The sequence below is a fragment of the Geotrypetes seraphini genome, chromosome 8 (assembly GCF_902459505.1).
Source record: "Geotrypetes seraphini chromosome 8, aGeoSer1.1, whole genome shotgun sequence".
In the NCBI taxonomy this organism is placed as follows: domain Eukaryota; kingdom Metazoa; phylum Chordata; class Amphibia; order Gymnophiona; family Dermophiidae; genus Geotrypetes; species Geotrypetes seraphini.
This window is the reverse complement of record NC_047091.1, coordinates 112,418,607-112,442,973: the sequence shown is the minus strand read 5'-3', so window position 1 is coordinate 112,442,973 and position 24,367 is coordinate 112,418,607. Positions and strand designations below refer to the sequence as shown.

Here is a 24,367-nt window from a genome sequence, read left to right as displayed (position 1 = left end):
TCCTCCAGTGCCAACCACTTTGAATGTCAGCTTTGAAAAGCCAAAGCGACAAAAAGGCAGTATACAAGTCCCCATTCACTTTTCCTTCTCTAAGATTACACACATGCATTTTATAAATGATGCATATACACTCAGTAGTGTAGTAAGGAGGGGGGAAGGGTGGTCCACCCTGGGTGCCATATTGGTGGGAGCGCTGGCACCCTTCATCTTATCCTCCCCCTGCCTCTTCCCACTCCTCCCCTAGCCACACGAGCACTCCCCTTCCCCTCTAGTTGTTCACCGCCGCGAGCAACAAGAACTTCAACGTGTTCCTCACGACCGCGTCATCTCTCCCGCCGATATCCCTTCTGGGTGCCGTGCATAGGAAGTGACGTCGGAGGAGAGCCGATGGGGTTGCGAGGAGCACATTGAAGTGCTTGTTGCTCGCAGCGGTGAACAACTAGAGGTGCGGGAGAAAGGAAGGGGGCGCGCACGGCAGGGGGGATCGGGGAAGGAGCGGAGATTCTTTTGCAAGAGGAGATCAACAACTTAAGCTTTCCTGTCCATCCAGTAAAGGTATCAAAAGAACCAAGATCTTTGGCCTCTCTTTGTCCTTTAAGTTCACACAACTTTGGAATGATCTTCCACTTTTCCTGAGACGCTTCGGCTCCCTTTCTTCCTTTCACAAGGCTTTGAAAACTATTTTGTTTGCCAAACACTTTGGTAATTAACCCTTTTAAGATCCAATTAATATGTGTCTTTCAGTTTAATCTAATGGAAACCGAGTCGAGCACTCTTAGATTGAAGTCTCGGTATATAAAACCAAGTATTAGATTAGATTAGATCACTCATTGTAACACCACTCTAAGCTCTGCCCAAATGATGTGTATATCCATGCACAACTTTATAAGAGACTGCTTCCATGCAGATACATCTTTATAAAATTACTCCTACCAAACAAAAACAAAACAATTTTAAACATTTATAAGTTTGCCGTTGTGTTGCCCATTTTAATGGGATCATTCTGGGAGCGTTGGGCTAACCACAATTGTTGGGTTTAATTATCTCATTTTTTTAGGGTTTTATAGGTGTGTGTGTGGGGGATGCCCAGGACTCTGAAAAAAAATTGAGGGGAAGGAGCACAGAGAGCCACGCTGAATGGCCCGCGCTGCTCCCGACGCTCATAGGAACTCTATGAGCGTCGGGAGCAGCGCGGGCCATTCAGCGCGCTACAAACTGCTAGCGCAGTTTGATAGAAGAGGCCCAAGCTTAATATTCTTCCAGGGGCCTTCATGGGGATTGTAGCAACGAACATTATAAAGGTCAAGAGGATCTGCCCCAAGCTACTGATTTAAAAGAGAAGCAGAACTCAATGTCTCTTTCTTTACGGTACAACACAAGGTGCAGCCACTGTGGTAATAATTCTATGTTATGTATTATGTATTTCCTGAAGATTAAAAAAAATGTTTGATGTTATGATTCAAAATAAGCAAGCGGTCTCTCGTTATTCTTCCTGTCCAGAAAGCAGAGCCTCCTAAGTGCAGCTTCTCTTCTCTGTCCATTGATCTTTTTTCTAAGAAAGCTTTTTTCTAAGAAAACTTCCTATGGAAGTTTTTAAAAAGTTTTTCTTGCTCCCAGCATTAAAAACAAACAAAAAAGTAATCACAGTTCAGAGTGAGATCTGTCAAGAATGAGTAACAATGAGTTGAAAGCCCAGCTGGTGCTGTGCACCGGATTAATGTCCTCAAAATCTGTCTCTCCATTGTAAGAGGTGCCCCGGGGATCTCAGTACTGTGGTGCACTGCAAATGTCTTTATCAAGCTGTTTTTTAAAAAAATCAAAAACATCCTGTCCATTTACAAAGCACAAAAGAGACACACACTCAAGCTTTCAATCACCATGAATCCAACCACCCTGACGTATCATCGGCAAATTCATTTACACAGTGCAGTCTTCCACCCCCCAAAAAAAAAAATTTCTAATCTTTTGGAATTCACCTAAGGCACCAGCTCCAGCCATAGGTGCCCACATTTCAAAATGACTGGGGATGCCAAATGCAAAAAAAAATTACCCCTCCTTGGATACAAAAAAAAGGAGCATGATCAATATTGGGGGTGTTCAGCACCCAGAGAGTTGGCTCTTCCACAGTGCTTTTGCCATCCTGCACCCCCCATCCTTAGCATCCACTCTCCACCCTGTTCCATCCAGCATTGTGCATGCAAGCAGGTAAGCGACACGAGACAATAAAGAGAGGAAAAAAAGGAATTTTTGTTTGGGCCACAGACCAACAGCACAGATTACAATGCAAATTTATTGGTTCCCTCCTCCCTCCCTCCGTTGAAAGGAAGAGACTGAGAAGCACAGGACAGTCACCAAACTGCAGAAAGCATAACGGACACCCTCTCCCTCTTCTCCCCCCACCACAAAAATTAACAACAGACAGATCCGAGGCACAAAAAACAGAACAGCATTAGAATATATAAAATAGCAAATCCTTACATCTGTGTGGCAGGGAAGCTTCACTCTGCTCTGGAGGAAAGAACATGGGTTTATATATTTAACAACTTTGAAAAAAAAAAGGTGGGAACCAACACCCACCCCCTCCCTCCACCCCCTCCATCATTCCTCCCTCTTCCCACAAATATATGCAAAATCTTTTCATAAGCTTCTTCAGATGACTTCATGTCACTTATATGTCTTTCCCCAGCAGTTCCTTTAAACAAATCAGTCTGGGAGGGAATATAAGACAATTCCCTGCAGGCTATGATACATTTTACTGGACCAATGCAAAATATTGGTTATAAGTCCCATATGGCTGCCTCTCTGAAGGGTCCCATGGGTTCTGCATAGCTCATGTGCATCATTGAAGGTCTCTGGGTAATGTTTTGGCTTGTCCAATATAAGGTATCACCGGCCTTGGGGAAAGTCAGACAAGCAGAAAATACCAAGTGAGAAATCTTCCAAACTCTCATTCCCCACTATCTTCTTCTTCGAGTATTAACTGGATCATAAAGTCTGCCAATGGCCAATTAGAGACGGTATAGACCAGTAGTCTCAAACTCAAACCCTTTGCAGGGCCACATTTTGGACTGGTAGGTACTTGGAGGGCTTCAGAAAAAATAGTTAATGTCTTTAGTATAAATCATGTTTTATTGGCACACCATCAGTAAATACACAATACAGCACGACAATACAACAAGGTCGCGAACACCAAACGTACCATCAAACACATTTTCACCCCTACCAAAGAATCCCCCCAATCCCCACCCACTCCAAAGCCCAAACCCCCACCCCATCCCAAACCCACACCATGAGACCCAATCCATACCCAAAAACCTCAGCAAGAAAGGAGTATGCTGAGCAAGCTGTTTGCTTATGCCGCTCAGCACATATCAAACAAAATAACCAAATCCCATCCTCCCACCCACAAAATGTAGTCCCCCCCCTACCCACCGAACTCCACATACTTCCAACCACTCATACCCTCCATTCACACTCACCCAAACATCCACCCACCAACCCGGGGAAACAGCTGAGAGCATAAGGTATCAGCAACGGAATGAGTTTAAGACCAGACTTCTGGCCCTAAGGGAAAGCGAGGAAATGTAGGGGTCCCAGGTCTGCAGGAAAATCTTCGACCGCCTGACAGATAATCGAGCATGGCGCTGCTCCAAGAGCATCAAATTATGAAAACGATTCCTCCAAGCCCAGTAAGCAGGCGCTATGTCTTGCGTCCAAATGCTAAGAATGACCTTCTTTCCTATAACAGCACCTTTCCGGATCAGCAACCGATGTCTCCGAGCAGGCACTCGCAAAGATTCATATCTATCCAAAAGCAAGCCTACCGGAGACATCGGAATAGCGTGACCAACAAGCCGCTCCAAGAAGCGGAGTACGGCTCTCCAAAAGACTTTCACTCGAGGGCATCCCCAAAATGCATGAAAAAAGGAGTTGCACCCCAGCGTACACTTAGGGCAGATTGGAGAAGAAATGCCCCCAACCTTGTGGACCCGCTCTTGGGAAAAATACGCTCGATAAACCACTCAAAATTGGCATTCCCTCAGTTCTGCACTAATAGAAATAGAAGAGATACGACCAATAAGGGAAGGAAAGTTCAAGGACTCACCAGGTATGCCCAGATCTCTACCCCTGCGGTACTCCAAAGCCGTATAAGACTTCTGAGGAGTATGCCGCCGCAAAGCCCCATGCAACGCAGACACCGTCAAGCCACAAGCATAAAATTGGGCAAAAAATAGACGAAATTGGTTACCCAATTGAAACCGTAAGCCCGGGCGCGCCAAGGACCTCACATAATGATGAATTTGCCGATACGCAAACAGACCTCCCACACCCAAGGAATGAAGCATGGGAAAATCTCCCCAAGGTCCTATCGCCCCCTCCTCATCCAATAAATGCTCAAGAAGAAGCAAACCCTCTTCAGTCCATCGCACAAAGACCGAGTTATCACAGCCAGGCAGAAACTGCGGATTCCCCCGTATAGACAACTGATCCGAAACTTGATGGTCCCCCCCCAGCAACCTGACCAATGCCTTCCAAGAAAAACGCCACGACCGAAGGATGAAACTAGATCGGAACGCGGGGGGCAAGAGGCGAACAGGCAACTGAGACAACGAAAACAAGTGCCAAGGAGAGAAAAGAGCATTTTCAAAGTCCCGAAAAAGATAGTCATCACTCCGTAAGCACCAGTCTCCCAAAAATCGCAGCAAGCAAGCCAGATTATAGAGGCCAATATCCGGGAGTCCCACACCACCGATCCTTCCCGAGCCGAACAGATAAGAGATCGATATCTGAGACTTCTTGCCTTGCCAGAGGAATCGGGTCAGCTGCCTATGAAGCCGTTGAAGATCGCTACGACGAAGACAAAGAGGCAGCAACTGGAGTACATACAACCAGCGGGGAAAAATAACTATCTTATAGAAGTGAACCCTACCGTAAAAAGAGAGAGGTAGAGACATCCACTGTGCAAAACAACCCTCCGTAGCGGCCAACAAAGCATCTACATTAGCACGATATAACCGTCCCACACAGCTCGTGAGTTGCACTCCCAAATATTTGAATACACCATCCGCCCACTGTAAAGGAAACTGCCCCGGCCACTCCAAGCGCACCGCCTCGGCAGTAGCTAATGCCAAAGATTTATCATAATTCAATTGAAAGCCCGAAAAATCACCATACTCCGTAAAAAGCGACATAAGAGCAGGAAAGGATTCCCACGGGGAGGTCAAATGAACCAACAAATCGTCCGCAAATGCCGAGATCTTAAACTCTCGGCCGCCGAGAGAAACACCCCGAACCGCCGGATTAGCAGAAATTTCGCGAATTAAGGGATCCAAGGTGAGCACGAAAAGAAGAGGAGACAAGGGGCAACCTTGTCTAGTACCCCGCTGAATTGGAAACACTGCCGAAGAAACTCCATTAACCAGCACCCTGGCCTGCGGATCATGATACAACGCAGCCACCGCATCACTAAAGAAACCTCCCATACCATAATGTTGAAGAGTACAAAACAAAAAGTCCCACAAAACCCTATCAAAGGCCTTATGGGCATCAAAACTGACCAACAAAGAAGAAACCTTCTCCCGCTCCACCCACTCCAGAGAAGCCAGTATAGTACGTAAATTGCGAGTGGACGACCGACCTTTGACAAACCCAACTTGAGGATCTGCCACCAGTGAGGGCAAAATACCCGCCAACCGGTTGGCCAACAATTTAGCAAAGAATTTAGCTTCAGCATTCAACAAGGATATGGGGCGATACGAGGAGGCCCTTAATGGGTCCTTACCGGGCTTAAGCAAAACCGCAATCTGAGCAACCTGAAGAGAAGGCGGGAGAGCCCCATCGCGTACCGCAGTGTTAAACACATCAACCAGAACCGGGGCCACGTCCGCAAGTAGAAGTCTATAGAATTCATTGCGAAAGCCATCGGGCCCCGCCGCCTTTTGCAGCGGAGAACTACCAAGAACCAGCGATAGCTCTTCAACTGTAAAAGGAGCCTGCAATCGCGCATTCTGAGCGTCTGTCACCACCGGGTGAGAGACCTGATCCAAATAAAGATCACCCGCCAACGAAGAAACCGGTGGAGCAGCATACAACTGCTGGAAATAATGGTGAAACACCGCCGCCATATCCTCATCCTTGTGGACCAGACTACCATCTGCCCGGCGGAGATGGAGAATTGGGGAAAACCCCTTAGCACGTCGAATTAAATTTGCCAAAAGCTTACCGCTCTTATTAGCATGCAAATACAGTTGAAATTTATAGTATGCCAAAGATTTCATAGCCCGATCATGTAATAGTTCCCGCAACGACAACTGCGAAGCCAATAATAACGCTCTATTGATTCCGGTGGGATGAGCCCCATAGCGGTGACGATCATCCTGAACCTGGCGCTCCAACCGGAGCACCTGACGGTCGCGCCGTTTTTTCTTCCGGCTAGAGTAAGCAATGATCTCACCCCGCAACACCACTTTAGCAGCCTCCCAGTAAAGAAATGAGTCACCTCTATGAGACGCATTATGAAAAGCATAGTCCTTCCATTTATCTACCAAGAAAGCATGACACTCCTGATCAGAATAGAGCAAGAGAGGAAACCGTCAATGAAAGCCTCCAGGAAACTCTAGAATAAGAACAATCATAGCATGATCCGAAACATCATATCCTCCAATCTCCGCCGAGCTCACCTGCGAAAACAGGGAGTCCATGAGCAACCAATAATCAATACGGGACTGCGTTGTATGGGCGCTAGATGTATGAGTGTAGTCGCGGTCTCCAGGATGTAACACCCGCCACACATCAATCAAAGACATAGAAGAGGCAAATAAGGGAAGGCCTCTATTCGGGGCATACCTGTCGTGAGGAAGGGGATTAGATTTGTCAATAGTGGGATCAAAAGCTTGATTAAAATCCCCTCCCAACACCACTGGAAGGTCCTGATGAAGGAGTCTGGTGAGGGAACGCATAAAGGACCCATCCCAAGTGTTAGGAACATATATATTACACAAGAGCAAATCCTGCCTATTAAGTGTCACTTTAGCTACCAGATAACGCCCCTGCGGGTCAGACCATACCTTATGGGTAGTCAAATGCAGACCCTTACGACATAAAATGACCACCCCCGCCCTCCGGTGCAGACCCAAAGACTCCAAGATCTCGCCAATCCACCACCGGCAGAGTTTAACATGTTCCGCAGAAGAGAGGTGGGTCTCCTGCAAAAATGCTATATCCGCCTTTTGTCGATTCAACGCACTAAGAATTTTTTGGCGTTTAACAGGAGATGTGATACCATGGACATTCCAGGAGATAAACTTAATTACCATGAGTATTAAAAGCTAAGATAAAAAGAAAGATAGCTGAATAGACAACCGGGGGAACCGTCCCAGCCAGCGGCTCCTTCCCGGAACAAAATTTCACCCATAGTCCAAAAAAAAACACGAACATAACCAAACACCAATACCCCGGGTCACACAACCACCTCCAGTCACACCCAAGCACACCCATCCAAACACTCCACACATACAAACCCCCCTCCCAAACCCAGCCCCCAACCACCCAGCAGCCCTCCCCCCCCCAACAACCTCCCAATCTCCAACCCCCAAATTCTCATGTACAGATCTGGGAGAAACCCAGATACCAGTCACGCTGAAAAGCCCTCCCGAGCCCACCCCCCAACTTCCATATAAACTAAACACCAACCCACGAAGAAGTACTGGAAAAATAGACTAAAGGAATACCTCAACAAATAAAATAAGAATGAACAATTACTGCGGAGGAACAGGCAGCTATGCGGGGAAAACTTTCCCAATATAAACCCCAAAGAAGACAACATAGCAGAAAATAAAATAAAATAAATCCCCCTTATGCTGAGAGAGAACAAAACGAGAAACTATGTCAAAAGCAAAAGGGGGCACCATGGCAGGAAAGCAGTCTATCCCCCACGGGGGAACAGCGCCATAAAATCCAACACACAGGCAAACAAGGACAGCAGAAACAGAACCAAAGGGCTGGAATCCGCGGACATGGGTCAGGCAGAGAAGATGTCAGCAGCTCCCAAAACTCCAGCACCACCGCCCCACCGGCAGCCCACAGCAAAGTCCAAGGCTGCTTGCTAGCAGCAGCAAAACAGCAAGAGAGTCAGCCCAGTACAGTCCAGGAATCAGAAACTAGGAAACAGATGACGGTCAAGGGCTAGGCGCCGCTCCCGCTAGGCGTTGCACAAAAGCCAAGGCAGCGGCCGCAGAGTCAAAAAAGTGAGAGCGACCCTCATGTTGAACTTTGAGGCGTGCAGGATAGAGAAGCGCGAACTGGATGTGCCGCTCATGGAGTTGACGACAAACAGCGGCAAACTCCTTTCTCCGGGCAGCCAATTGAACCGAGAAGTCCTGGAAGCACAAAATCTTCTGATTTTCATAGGTGAGGGGGCCCTTCGCCCGAATAGCCCGCAGGATCTCCACCTTGTGGGCGTAATTCAACACCTTGAAGATTACCACCCTAGGACGGGTAGCATCCTGGCGGCGAACTCCCAGACGGTGCGCTCTTTCAATCCGCAGGGGCCCCGCAGTCGAAGGAAGCTGAAGAGACTGCACCAACCAGGATTCCAGAAAGGAATGCAGCTGCCCATCCAACACCGACTCGGGAACGCCAACAAGTCGCAAATTGCTGCGCCTGGAGCGATTCTCCAGATCCTCCACCTTAAGTTCCAGCTGGCGAATTTTTGAGTCCGCCGCTGTCTGTGCCTCCCTAGACTGCCCGGCCGAGTCCTCCAAATCAGACACCCTTTGTTGAAAAGAGCCAAACTCCGCTCTAAGATGGCTCACAGAATCATCCAAGCCATCCAGTTTGTCTGAGAGCTTTTGGAGCTGGGAGGTAAGGGTGTCTTGTATCGCTGCCCGCACCTCCGTTATAATATCCGCTACCCACTCAGACCTTGGTGAAGAAGGAGACACGAGGGCCGGCTCCGCCATCTTGGAATCTGCAGCCCGAGGCTTCTCCTGATCTTTGCAGGTCACTTTTGCAGCCATAGTTCCCCAAACCGATCGCAAAACGCTGCCGGGACTTCCCCTCCGAAACCGGAAGTCGGGGAGAGCAGACCGCGCCGATAGCAACGCCGGCCGAGTACGAAAAAACAAGCGGGCCCGGGAGCTCTTCTCACACACGTCGGCTCACCGAGACGGCATCACGTGATCGTCTAGTTCAGGGGTGTCCAATGTCGGTCCTCGAGGGCCGCAATCCAGTCGGGTTTTCAGGATTTCCCCAATGAATATGCATAAGATCTATGTGCATGCACTGCTTTCAATGCATATTCATTGGGGAAATCCTGAAAACCCGACTGGATTGCGGCCCTCGAGGACCGACATTGGACACCCCTGGTCTAGTTAATGTCTTTAAAGAATTGACAATTTTGCATGAGGTAAAACTCTTTATAGTTTATAAATCTTTCCTTTTGGCTAAGTCTTAATAATAATATTGTAATTTATGGTTAAAGAGACATATGATCAAGAATCTGTTTTATTTTACTTTTGTGATTATGATAAACATACCGAGGGCCTCAAAAAAGTACCTGGCGGGCCGCTTGTGGCCCCTGGGCCGTGAGTTTGAGACCACTTGTGTAGACAGTGGTGCAGGGAGGGGGGGAGGATTTCCTTGGGCACCATGTTGGTGGGGGCACCGGCATCCCTCCTCCTTCCTGACCCCCGCCTCTTCCTACTCCTCCCCTTCCTACGTGCGCCCCCTCCACTTCCCTTCCCTCGTACCTCCAGTTGTTCACCACCGTGAGCGGCAATTTCAACGTGTTCCTCATGACCGCATTGTCCCTCCCGCTGATGTCACTTCAGGGTGCCGTGCATAGGACGTGATGTCAGAGGGAGAGCCGACGGGGTCGTGAGGAGCACGATGAAGTTCTTGTTGCTCGTGGCTGTGAACTAGAGGTATGGGGGAAGGGAAGGGGAGGGCACGCATGTGGCAGGGAGGGGTCAGGGAAAGAGCGGAGGGGGGGAGATGAGGATGGGGGAGGGGCACTACCACCCCGGGCGCCTCTCACCCTTGCTATGCCACTGGGTGCAGAACCGTCTTTGATGAGGCTCCTTAAGTGCAGCAACTGGTGCAAGGGGGCATAAAGATACTGATGGATGATGGAGGGGATGGAGAGGAGTTCAGGAAGGAGGCAATGAAGGAGAGAGAGGGCAGCAAGGGAAGGGAAAAGGCAAATGGAAGGAAGAAAAAAATCCTAACCCTGGGGCTGATGCAGAAAGGCTCGCAGCAGAGCCATGCATGAATGTCAGAGCACGTGACTTCTACTGTGAGCATAATACTGCAGAATGCAGTAAGTTAATTATATGCAAATGTTATGCACTGGAACTCTAAAGCAAATGTATGGGGAGTATATCGGATGCATGCGGAAAAGGTGTCATGGCATGGCTTCTTGTGTGCATGTTCGAACCAAACACGAAAGCACCAGCACATATCGTCACCTGCTTTTTCGTGACTAATATGATCCTTGCACAAATTATCTGAACTTGAAATTTATGAGAGGCGCCTATTTATGTACATACAATACAGGTGCCAATGTGTGCTTTCACTTTCGATTTGATTCTTGCTTACCATCTGCCTTTACAACTCGCACAGACTTCCTTCCGCACTTAAATGTGAAGGACTGACAGGAAATCCTCTCTGCAAAACCTTCCATGCAGCCGCATGCCTGGCGAAAAACATTCTTGCATTGTGTGCGTATCAAAAAAGGGCAATGCACTCTCTGCATTGCCCGGAATACCTTAATGAGCTCGTTAGCATACGTTTATATAGTTTGCAGTCGTTTCTTTCCGCGCATGCCAACATCTGCACATAATTCCTCTCTGCATTGCTTGGTACTCACAACCTGCAGTAATCCTGCAGCTAAGTCCACAGTTGCTTTCTGCATCGGCCACCATGTTTGTTGCTGCACCACCTACCAGCTGCCTACTGCTCTTTGCGGCTCAATTATTTACCTAGTTTGAGCAGTGATGGATTTTGAAATTGAAGGGTGCAGATCTCCCACTGCGATCCAGTTGCATGAATACTTTTCCCCCTGAAGCGTTTGCATCACTTTTCATGTACGCATGCCCTCACTTTTAGAACTCCCTCAGGAAGAAGTGCCTGCAGGCACTAGAGCCTCCTTCTTCTGTGAGACTTTTTGTGACTAAAACAATGCGTCTAGTTTTGCAAAGACAGAACTATGTCATTGTTGTAATTGCCTCCCCATTTCCTCTCAAGCAGTGGCATAACATGGGGGGGGGCGGTCCGCCCCAGGCGCCCTGTTGGTGGGGTTGCAGGCACCCCTCCTCCTCTTTGCCCCCTTCGCCTTTTCCCACTCCTCCCCTCACCACGCGTGTGCCACTCCTTACCTCACAACTTTAGTTGTTCGCCTCCGCGAGCAACTACTTCAACATTTTCCTCGAGACCACATCAGATCTCCCGCTGACATCACTTCCGGGTGCCGCCCATAGGAAGTGATGTCAGAGGGAGAGCTGCCGAGGTCCTGAGGAGCATGTTGAAGTTGTTACTCGTGGCGGTGAACAACTAGAGGTACGGGGGAAGGGAAGGGGATGCGTGCGGCAGGAGGAATCGAGGAAGGAGCAGGGGGGCAGAGACAAGGGCAGGGAAGGGGGACTTCTCACCCTCGCTACGCCACTGATCTCAAATGTGGTGAACCAATGAGCTTTATTTACCTGCCTTCACAATGAGTAAGAGCTAAATTTTATGGGCAAGGTGCTGTTTTACCCGTTAAATTGACTTTGTAAAAGTATCCACCAAAAGCAGAAAAGAGCACATGCTAAGTAATCAAAATATACTTGCACAACAGATGTTTTAATCTGGACCCTCAAGCATTAAGGACATCACTTCTTGTCTTTCCTATTCTTTTGCAATTTGTCTACTATGTAATCAGGGCATAATTTACCAAATGGAATTACAGCATTATAATCTTTTTTTTTGGGGGGGAGGGAAAAAGGGCAGAGCTCTTTTGGGTTGTCAGTTCAATCAGAACTAAGGCCAGGATTCAGTGCAATGGCCTTGCAAATACTCGGTAGAGTTTCCCCATAATTTTGCATCCTTTTCCAATAAATCCAGTAACAGATCTGGAACTCTTCAATCATAAGCCCTACATTTGTCCACTAAATGTCACCATTGCTCCATGACTACCACTTCCTTCTCTTTCAGCAGCACCTGGAAAGGTTGCCTCTGCTGCACCCTCAACCCTGGCTGAGAACATAAGAATTGCCATTCTGGGTCAGACTCAGGGCTCTTCATGTCCAGTATCCTATCTCTTTTGGTGGCCAATCCAACTATCTGGCAGAATCCCCAAAGAAGCACAGTTCCGTGTTACTTACCCCCAGGTAGCCACACGCCTGATTGACTTTCCCCAGGTCTACCTTAATAATGGTCTATGGATTTCACCTCCAAGAACTTATTCAACCCTTTTTTTTAAACCCAGCTATGCCAGTTGTTTTTACCGCATCCTGCAGTGCTGAGTTTTAGAGCCAGGGAATACCCCACTCAAGAATCAAGTCCTGGTCTTCCTGAGAGGACTGTCACTGAGACCCAGCACTCAGTTCTCACATACAATGAAAGTTTCATTAAGATTTAATGAGCAAAGGTGTTACAGACCCCCCCCCTTCTATCACTTAACATGCTCTTGAAACCACACTGCCATTACATAGAAATAATCCCCTCTTTTAGGCACAGATTCACTAAAGGATAGGGAGTCAATCGCTGTTGGCTGATTCCTGGCCGATTTTAAAAAAGCAATTGATTCACTATCAAACTCCAACTCAAAAGCGAATGTAGTAACTGTTCTAAATGAGCGAGGTCTTATAGTATTTTGTACGTATAGTATTTTGTATTAAAGTTTTTGGGTTGTGGAACGAATCGTCTAAGTTTCCATTATTTCCAATGGGGAAATTTGCTTTGATATACGAGTGCTTTGGAACAAATTATGCTCGTAAACCAATGTTTTACTGTATTTCTGATATTGCATCAGGTTAATTCTATTATTAGATCTCAGTTCGCCGATTCCAAATTTACTTCATTGATTATATTTATACTTAAATTTGATCATTTTATTATTGTTAGATTGTTAACTAAACTGTAAGTTTTATGTCAAACTGTACCTGCTGTACACCACCTTGAGGGGAATCTCCTCATAAATGTGGTTAATAAATCACAATAAATAAAAATTAAAAGGAGGAGAAGCACATGAGCCTGTCCCTATGCTAGAATTAAAGCAACTCCTGTCATATTGCCAAGCAAGAGATGGGCTAGCACTGTGCTCTCTCTGATTTGGGGAGGAAATGATATGTATGCCACTGGAAGAAAGGGGGTAGAAAGACTATGGCTGGGGTGAGCAGCCCTTAGAAACATGACGACAGATAAAGGCCAAATGGCCCATCTAGTCTGCCCATCAGCAGTAATCTTTCTCTCTCCGAGAGATCCCACATGCCTATCCCAGGCCCTCTTGAATTCAGACACAGTCTCTGTCTCTACCACCTCTTCCGGGAGTCTGTGCCACACATCTACCACCCTTTCCATAAAAAAGTATTTCCTCAGATTCCTCAGATTACTTCGGAGCCTATCACCTCTTAACTTCAACCTATGCCCTCTCATTAGAGAGTTTCCTTTCAAATGAAAGAGACCCGACTCATGAGCATTTACACCATGTAGGTATTTAAACGTCACTATCATATTTCCCCTCTCCCACCTTTCCTCCAAAGTATACAGATTGAGATCTTTAAGTCGTCCCCATACGCCTTATCATGAAGACCACACACCATTTTAGTAGCCTTCCTCTGGACTGACTCCATCCTTTTTATATCTTTTTGAAGGTGCGGCCCTCCAGAATTGTACACAATATTCTAAATGAGGTCTCACCAAAGTCTTATACAGGGGCATCAATATCGCATATTTCCTACTGGCCATACCTCTCCCTATGTAACCCTTCCTGTCCTGTTCTGCTAAACCTTGCACCTCCATCGTAAGAGAAGAGGAAAACTGGTTGAAGCCAGGAACACAAAGGCCTATCACAGTCCTTGTGCCTGAGGGGTTCAGATTCTCTGCTCACAATACTGTTACAGACGTTCTCAAAGATGGTTCTTTTCTCTGAAATGCTATACACCCTGTGCCCTCAGTTTCTGCAGAATGAAAATTTTCTAATATAATTTTGGTTCTACAGGTCGTGATCAATAGGTGGCATTTCCTGCAGAGCTGCATTTCCACAAACAGCCTAGTGATACCAATATCAGCAAATACTTCACTCTTTGCAAAAAATTCCAAGTGGTTTTTGATTACTTAGCAAGACTATTACTACATAATTTTACTTTGCATCAGCTTTAAGAATGCAAATATGCATCTTCCACCCTCTCTTGATTTGTTGATATGGACACTATGGGGGTAATTTTAAAAAGCCATTTCTAGCGATAAAACAGTGCTCTACTTACAGAAAGGGCTTTTACAATATTTCTCACCATTTATACTGGCATATCTCTAGAGCAGTGTATCGCAAACAATAGTGTGCCGCAGTGAGATTCCGGGTGTGCCGCAAGAGATGGGTCTTGTATGGTTCTTTGAAGTGATCGAGTATGGTTCTGTCACTGCTGCAACTGACGCTGGCGCTTCTTTGCCCCTTGGCATACCAGAATTTTAGGGTTACCACATTGGAAAGCTCCCCAGCTCAGGGCCGCATCTGGAGGGCCTCTGACCATGCGCGCACATTGATGTGATGACTTCAAGCACATGCGTGTGACATCATCGGTTGATGTCTGCACATGTTTAGATGCAGCCCTGAGTTTAGTGTGCCACGGCTGAATAAAGCTTGCGAGACACTGCTCTAGAGGAAACTAGGCTGAAACTCCCTCGTTTGACAATAGGGTAGAAACCAGAAGACTACTAGAAAGGAATAGAGTAAAAAAAATCTTTAAAATATGTGTGCCATGGTGTAGTAAGGGGAGTGGGTGAGGGGAGCAGTGCACCTTGGGCATGCTATGTTGGTGAGAGCGGCGGCATGCCTCCTCCTCTCTGCCTCCTTTGCCTCTTCCCACTCCTCCCCTCGCCACACGTGCACCCCCCTTCCCCCGTACCTCGAGTTGTTCACTGCCACGAGCAACAACTTCAACGTGCTCCTCGTGACCGCGTCAGCTCTCCTGATGATGTCATTTCCGGGTGACGCATATAGGAAGTGACATCAGAGGGAGAGATGCCAGGATTGTGAGGAGCATGTTGAAGTTGCTACTCATGACGGTGAATAACTAGAGGTACAGGGGAAGAGAAGGGGGCGCACGCGCGGCAGGGAAGGAGCGGTGGTGGCAGAGACGAGAGCGGGGAAGGATGCACCTCCGCCCCGGGTGCCTCTCACCCTCACTACGCCACTGTATGTGTGGCATTGAAAAAGCCAACTGTCATCTTGTGAACTAATCCACAAGATTCATAGGCCTTGGCTCTGTGTCTTCACCATGGTGCAGGTTTGACTCTTCACTTGGGTTTATTTGATTAAGAGAGTCATTTAATATACGGAAGCCAAGGATGCAAAAGCCCTGGAGCTGGTGTATATATCTGCCACTTATGCCAGTATTCTATAATGATCAGTAGGCATACACATAGAATAGTAATATATGTCCACACCAATATTTGTCATGTACATCTGTAAATTACAATATAGTAGCTTATAATCTACATGTTACATGTACACTTGTGAGTTCCACCCAAACTCCAACTTTGCGCATGCCCACCATCATGCAGAGATGCCAAGTTACCCAGTTCTGGCCTGGAGACTTTTTGACCAGTGTCCTGATTTTGAACTTGCATCCCAAAGCACTGTGGGATTTGTAGTGCCTGGCTCTGTTTATTGAAATCAGTACTGCAAGTCCCATAATGCATCAGGAATCTCAAAATTTCCAGCCTGGAACTGGATAACTTGGCATTTCTGCATCGTATCATGGCACATACATTTCAACTAGTTGGTAGTCTGTAAGGGATCATTTACACACATAAAGCCACAAAATATACCCACAAAAGTTCAAAATATCTCAAAGGGTTGTGCATAATTTACTGCCTAAAGTATGCCCACCCTCCTCCCCCCGTTTTAGTATTACCCTGCAAATGTGGGTGGATTTTCAGTCTTGTAAAACCAGTGCATTCCCATTGAAGGAGAAGGAAGTCAAATGGACTCATTACCTTCTCTAGTCCTTTGCCGGGGTTTCTCAAGAACGTTCCCTGTAGAAACATGCCACAATGATCAACAGTTCAAATATATGATTGCCATGTGAACAAGAGCACAAACAGGATTCAGCTACAAAATTACTCACAAGGACCACCTGGGAGGAATTCTATAAATTTGGAGCCAGAAAAAAAAAAAATATATCAGCACTCAGTGCTGTCTATATACTGTAGAATAGCACTTAAAGCAGATTCCCATGGCCTGCTTGGCACTAGATTTACGTTAGCTGAAACCTAGTGTAAATCCTGGGGTGCAAGTTGGGTGTGGCTCCTCCATCTTCTACAACACTGCACCCAAATTATCGGAATGCCCTTCCCATGGCCAGGCCCCCTCTTGAGCTGCATGCTAGGAATTGGGCACCCAGCATTATAGAAAAGCAGGCAGCTAGATGTGTGCACAAATTCTAATTGGTGCCCATTACCATCAATAATTGGTTGTTAGCAATTATTATCCAATGAAGTTGCATGTGCATCTTGGATTGGCACCCAATTTTGGGTGCCAAATATAGAATCTGGCAGTGGCATGTGATGAGGGCTTTCAGGGGATTCAGTGAATCCCCAGTTCTACAGTCCTGCTTTTTCTTTTTTTTGCTTACTTTTTGCTTGATGCAGTTTGATTTGTGGAGTATGCAGCCTGCTCAACCGGTCAAACTACATCAAGATGCCTGCTCTTGAATCATTTCTTTTCCACACAACCAATCGCTTCTACGAAGCGACCCTATCCCAAATGTTTTATCCTCTCCCTCCATTTTCTTTCCAACTCTTTTTTTTTTTTCTCTCTCTTTTCTTCCTCTTCTAATTATGTAACTTTATCCCTCCCTTTCCCCTTATCCTCACTCTCAATTTTGTCCTGTTCATGTCTTTAATGTACACTTTTATTAAGTTCTCTTTTATAAATATAACCTTTTAACTCTATTTTTAACATTTTACTGTAAACCGGCTAGATACCAGTTGATGGTCGGTATATTAAAAATTAATAAACTTGAAACTTGAAACAAATAGTAAACCAAAAAAAGCTTTTGGACGAGAGATTCTCCGAACTCTCTGAAGGCCCTGTTAGTACTGATCTGAATTTGATTGGATGAGCAACATCTGCCTGTTGCCTGCTCAACCAATCAAATTCAAAGCAGTTCCCTCAGGGCCTTTAGGGGGTGGGGTGAATCCCCTGAGGGCCCTGACCGTATGCATGCCACTGCAATCCGGGGATTAGTGTCCATCATCAAGCCAAGCATATTTTTATCCCCCATAATGCCTTTGGATCCAACAGGAGGTCCAAAATGATTAGCTGCTTCAATGACCCCTCCCTCTCCTCCAATAGAATGGCCATTAGATGAACAGGTATCATGTATCTGAGCGAATGAGTGTGGTGAGTGCATATATATGTCATAGAGGTGTATGAAACTATTAATCTACCAACCTTTCCTCTCCCTCTACCCCACTCCTAGACCATCATCTGCCTCTCCCCCACCTGTAGCCCAGCAACTCCCCATCTTACTGAAATGTCCCCTCTCCTCCCCTCTCTGGTCTACCTTAGAATGTGTAGTGCCCAGAGGTCAGCAGCAGTGGCGGCAATTTGCATAAGCTGCTTGCGCCAGCCCCCTGCTCTTACTGACATGACCAACAACACAAATGTGTGCCTAAGCACATTTGCAACCAGACTACGGCTGAGGTGCAGGTTCTGTATAGAAGTTTGTTAGCATACAAATAAATATATACTGATTCGGTGGTAGAAACTGACCTTGGCACATTAGCGGAAATGAGTTTTTAAAATGCAGACAGCCATTGGATTGGGCGTGGTGGTAGGGGGAACAAATACCTTTGGGGAAAATGAGAGGATGCTGAACTCTGTAAATTTGTTCGGTCCAGACACATTAGGCAAACAAAGGAAAACGACAAGGTCTGGATGAAAGCGGACAGACAGAGGCACTAACAGGTGGGTAAACAAGAGGACTACAGGAAGCAGAAGCACTCAGACCAGATGCCCATTTCTATCACAGAAAGAAGCACTGCATCTGAGCTAGGTCTGTCATGCTATTTCTGGAGCAATAAAGCCACTGGCTAAACGAGCAAAGAAAACAAAGGTTCCCTGTTCAGTTCTGCCTAGAACAATCTGATCAAGCTGTGTCCTTCTAGGACTCAACATGGGTGAGGTCTTGCAGGTAAAAGCACAGCCTTCTCCTTTCGGTATCAAAAGTGCACAAGCAAGCGAGATCAGCCATTTAGCATTTTTTTTTTTTTCCAAATTGTCTAAAGGATTTTCTTTTTATGTTGCCACCTGAACCACTGGGTCAGGCCACTCTTTCAATTTCTATGGCCTGAAGAATGGGAAGTAGGTAGGAAAGAATTCAATTATGCACATGCAATTTTCTCACCTGACCTAAATATGCCCCAAGGAACATTTCCTTCATGCAGCTAACCGCACATTATGAAATACAAACTTTTAGCCACTAAGCAGGGGACATTTTTCACCCCTATGGCTCAAGCTAGCTAAGTCCTTCATTGGCCAGCTAGCTTCTTCTGGAACCTGGTCTCTAAATTTAATTCTGTGAATTCAACAACTGAAAAAAAAAGCAAAAAATAAATAAAAAAATTTTTTCTACTGCCCAAATGGATCTAATGACGATATAGCCACATCTACGTCACTCAAAAATCAACTTTTCACTACATAAGCCTTCATTTGGAAAAGACTAGGAGATCTACGGCCTCTTTTACAAAGCCACGCTAGCGGCTGCCGTACAGCAACAGCCTCGAAGCCCTTTAAATCTCTATGGGCTTTGGGGCCGTTAGCGCGGCTTTGTAAAAGAGGCCGCTAGTGATAGCACAGCACTGAAGCATGAAGGCTTGCCCATGTTATATGATAAATCAAGTTCAATAAAGAAACGTCGCTTGGGCAATCAGATTAAGGGCTCCATTTACTAAGCTACATTGCTGCGCGCGCTACACGCTAACGCCTCCATAGAGCTGGCGTTAGTATTTTCCACGTAGCGCGGGGGTTAGTGCGTGCTAATCTTCATCGCGCGCTAAAAACACTAGCGCAGCTTAGTATAAGGAGCCCTAAGTTTACATCAAAGCTTTCAGGATTTTAAGAGATACAGTACAGTGCTCCCCCCGGTCATTCGCGGTTGGTGATTTATGGTCCTGGTCATTCGTGGTATTTTCCGACCGTGAATGACCGGGCAGGAGAGGGCAGCCAGAGAGGCAGGAGAGCAGCTGGAGCACCGGCGAGTGAAAGAAATCACTCGCGGTATGCTCCGACCGCCTCTTCCTGCACTAAAGTCGGGCCTCACCAATCAGGAGCTGCATTGACACGCAGCTCCTGATTGGTGAGGCCCGACTTTAGAGCAGGAAGAGGCAGTCGGAGCATACCGCGAGTGATTTCCTTCTCTTGCTGGCGCTCCTGCTGCTCTCTGGCTGCCCTCTCCTGTCTCCCCCGCTAAAAAACGTATTTGCAGTTTTTCAACATTTGCGGGGGTTCCTGGAACGGAACACCCGTACATATCGGGGGAGTACTGTATTCCATATTTCCTCCTCACTACCTCTCCTAATGCATCAACAGGAAAGAAAGCAGGGGGCCTCAAGGAACAAATGCCACCCAATATCCATAACGTGCCAGTAGACAACCCTAAATATAGGATACAATCTGGGACCAGTGGCAAAAAAAAGGAAATTACTCTTTGCAAAGACTTTTACAAGTTGGCACTCAATCAGCTTAGCGACAGAAGGGCACAGCGCATGAGCAGGGAGGAAGGATCTGAGAGAAACCAGGGAGTAACGTGGAGAGAAAAACAGGTGTGGGGATGGCGTGCAGCCACACATAACAAGGAGTGGTTGACTGGAGTCAAAACATAGCAGACAGAAAGACAGACCACAGAGAGCTTACTTACTATCATCTGCCGTTGTCGTGGAAAAAAACAATTGAAAAAATCCATCACAAGTGTGTCACTGCACATCATGAACCCACCAATTAGCCTCAATCAGCTATGATATCAACCCAGGGCATGGAATTAATACTTACTAGAATCAATCAACATTCAGAATTGGCAAAACATGGCTTACCTTCAGCCTCAAACACAACAGTAACGAATAGCTTATCAATTCATATATCAAACTACTAGCTATTTATCTACCAGGTGGTTTCTAATCCTACTATTACCCTTTACCTTTATATGTTGGCTTATATCACCCAATCAATGATTTAGCCCAACCAATTTTATCTCAGTCAGTCTATCCAACTCATCAATCTACTCAGTCTATGTCATAGGTCAACATCACCAATCAACCTCTTGTGTATCATCAATCAAACCCAATCAATTCACTGTAAATCAACTTTCCCGATCCACACAATCAATAACCCCAATCCCATTAGCCAAGTTAACACCCACCATCAGCCAAACTCACCGTACAGCTGTAATGCACAACATCATAGCACAAACCTTATATGAGCAGTTCAAGAAAAATCTAACCAGCATTTATATTGCAGCTGAATGTCAAAAAATCAATTCCTTCAAAAAGGTTTATGAATGCTCATAGCACATGCTTGTTGTATAGCATTGATTGAACAATCTTTGTTTTAAGAGTTACGCTGAATCTCATATCACTTGTCATGTTATGATGTCAGAGAGCTAGGCAAAGTAATATTCTGCATTTCTTAAAACTCTGTTATCGTTGTATCCCATCAGCATCAGTCCCTTAAGCATCAATTTTTTCCCATAAATTCTAGTAGGTCAATATTCAAACGCCATGGTCAGTGTTATTTTTAAACACTGGCTGTGGTATTTAGATATTCAGCTCTGTTATCTGCAGAAGCAATGGCATTTGTAATCCGCATAGAATTGTAGGATATGCGGAATATAAATTACAAAAATAAAAATAAAAATAAATAAAAAATAAAACACTGAACATATTTACTCAAAATCAACCTAAAATTCAATTTTTTCAAAAAACAAACACCAAAATTAGGACTAAGGACTTAAAAAAAAAATGAAGAAAACACATCATTGTCATATTGATATAGGGACTTTGGATCATCTGTTATATTTTTATCCGTTTATATTTATATTTTGGAAGTCAATTTTGGGACAAATAAATTTAGTTTTGGATTCAAATGTTCCACTATCATATTAGGCTATAATTTGTGGAACGATATTACATGTGAAACCCACTCTAGATAAATTTAAAGTCAACTATTTATGATCATGACGTGAATAGCCATGCAATTGATCACGAGTAATTGGAAAAACCATGACAGAATAAGCTACACTTTTTGGTGGGTGAATGTATGCACTACATACAAATATGAAAGAATAAACGCAGAATGTAGAGGATTTAGTGGTGTATTTAATAAAGTTTGGAGCCCATTAACTAAATTTATGGAGATATGATAATATTTCTTTTATTCATTTCCTATACACATCCATGGGGGAGGGGGGAAGGGAGGAAATAAATAAATACTGATGGTGACATTTAGGTAACTTTATGAATTATTTAAACCATATATTATGTTAAAATGTATTATTATTTAATATATGATATTTGAAAATCTTGAATGATATATAAGTTGCCTGTACAGATAATAGTGCATTGTATGTAATACCTACTGTTCTTTATTTGTTCGGCATTGTTTTTAGTTTTAAAATTAATAAAGATATAAGGAAAAAAAAAAGAAGAAAGACATCAGTGTCGCTCTTAATAAAGAGAAATTTCACTATTCAACAGCATCCTTCTTACAACTTTGTAGCTGAAGAGGTAAACACATTATAGGTGAGACCCTATTCTGTAATAGCATCTGGGGCTCCATCACCAGCTATAGACCTGATGTAACTTCATGCCTAAGTGGGAAGCAGTCCCATGTCCTGCCCAAGTGTATGCCCCCCTTGCATTTGCACACTTTAAAACAAGTGTCTTTAGAGAACAGTGTTTAGGGCACTTATCTGTGCAAGTGCTAATTTGTCCTGCATTTACACACACAAGAAGTGCGTAACTGCTTAGATATAAAACTGCCTTTATTTGGATAGTACCAGAAGCACTATCATCCTCAGTTTATAACTTTAGTACCTACCATAGGGTACTTTTACTAAGGCGTGCTAAATCGATTAGCATGCCTTAGTAAAAGAACCTCATAGTTAGATGGTGAGTTCACTGGGACATATAGGGATATTCATGGGCATGGCCAGCGGGGTGCAACTGCATCCCCCTATATCAACTGAAAACGAATACAATGCTAAATGCTTGCAGCCGTCCCCACCAGAGCCTTTCTTCTGCCGTGTCACCAACATGGCAGAGGAAAGGCCCTGGTGGGGCTGGCCACAAGTGGCATGTGTACAGCGTTTCGTCTGCTGGCTGGCTGCCACCACTGCTTTGGGAGGGCCCGCGAGTAAGGAATACTGGCTCCTGTTTCAGCTCAGAACTGTAGCTGGAAACTGGAGAAGACCTTTGCCTTTAATTTTCTCCACAAGATGTTGGACCATGCATCTGGTCCTCGATTAAGCCTGGTCAAACCAAGATGGAGCAAACAGCCTGTACTCAAGCTCCTGATTATTCAAGAATGTGAGCTGGCCAACTGGAAGGGGGGTTGATTGGAGGCCCGACCTGCCCAAGAGAGGGGAGAGTTGGGCTAGGAGCAGGATGGCAGTGAGATACCACGGGGTGGGGTTGTCAGAGAGTGAGAGAGGGCAGACTCGCAGAAGGAGGAGGGGAGGAGGAAGGGAAGAGGACAAATGGTGAACTGCAATTGGTGGGGGGGGAGGAGGGGACATGGATGGTGGACCCACAGGGTGAAGGAGCTGTGTATGTTGAGTGTGCATTGAAAGCTGGTTCAGGAAAGAAATAGAAAATGAAGTTCTGGAAAGGTTTAGCACCGATATAAGAAAAATTGTTTTAGTGTAAGTTGAAGATTAAGTTTAAAATAAAAACATTTTTTCAATAGCCTATTTTGTTATGTCCTTCAACCTTCAACCTTGAACAAAAGTCTGCTTACTTAGCTTACACCCATGTATTCAAGTTTGAGTCCAATCCCAGTATAGTTATCTCAGTCTAAGATTGTTTGCACTCTCCTGGCTCGGATCCTGGCTATGCCCATGGGGATATTACTTAGAGTACCCCATATAAGAAAATCGTACACCACCCAGAACTTCTCCAAGAGGGCAGTAAATTGAATGCCAGTAAATATAAACATAAATGTAAGTGCCATTTGCACATTATGCTTATAAGATACTAGCACTTACGCATGTGACTGGTACAGTGATGTATATATGTGCTGTTGGGCGCTAAGAGCTCTTCAGTAATTGACACATGCAACTAAATGCAAGGTGCGTACAAATGGGTGGGCCATGGGCAGGGCTCTCACTTATGCCTAATCCTTACAGACAGTGGTCTAGCAAGGATGGGAGGTGCCCAGGGCAGTGGCACCCTCTTCTTCGCCCTCTGCTGCACATGTGCACGCCCCTTCCCTTCCCCCGTACTTCTTTAACTTCTCTGGTACGAGCAGCATTTTCAACCAGCTGCCTCAGCTTTCTTAGAGAGAGGAAGAGATAATGGTTACTGTGGATGGACAGACTGGATGGACCATTTGGCCTTTATCTGCCATCATGTTTCTATGTTTCCCTCTGATGTCACTTCCTGGTCCCACGACCATGAAGCGACTTCAGAGGGAGAGCCAAGTTGGAGCTGCTGCTCCCACTGGTGAAGAGTTAGAGGTACAAGGAAAAGGGAAGGCGCATGTGGGGGGCAGAGAGGAGGAGAGGTGCCGTCCCCCCCCTTAATACACCACTGTTTACAGAATACTGTTACTTATGTGCTAAAATGCCACGTTTAGGCATGCACATTTATACCTGCTATTGACATGGTATAAGTAGGCACCTAGATGCTTATTACACCTTTTTATCGACAACTGTATTGGCTACTGGTTGAGGCTCGTGTAAAGTTTAAATTTGGATGTACACTTCTCCTTCCGTATTCATGGTTTCAGCAATTGCGGTTTCGATTATTCGCAGTTTTTAGCTTGCTGGCTTCTCCCCCAAATTACGTCAGCTTGCATAGAGAAATCACTGATTCCAAGTATTTACAGAGAAAATCGTTGATTCCCAACATTTTCTTCACTGTGTTTTGCCTCTCCTTCAGGAACAGGCCAGGG

The 24,367-nt window shown here is 45.5% G+C and overlaps 1 protein-coding gene across 1 annotated transcript in view; it reads right to left on the bottom strand.

Annotated features, from left to right (window-relative positions):
- UNC13A (unc-13 homolog A) overlaps positions 1-24,367 on the bottom strand; it is a 286,301-nt gene that overhangs the window by 31,543 nt on the left and 230,391 nt on the right. The window contains exons 37-39 of the mRNA XM_033955982.1: positions 20,121-20,126; positions 16,195-16,233; positions 2,479-2,508 (exon numbers count right to left, since the gene is read on the bottom strand). Of these exons, the coding sequence (XP_033811873.1) occupies positions 2,479-2,508; positions 16,195-16,233; positions 20,121-20,126 (75 nt within the window). The remainder of the gene's footprint in view (positions 1-2,478; positions 2,509-16,194; positions 16,234-20,120; positions 20,127-24,367) is intronic.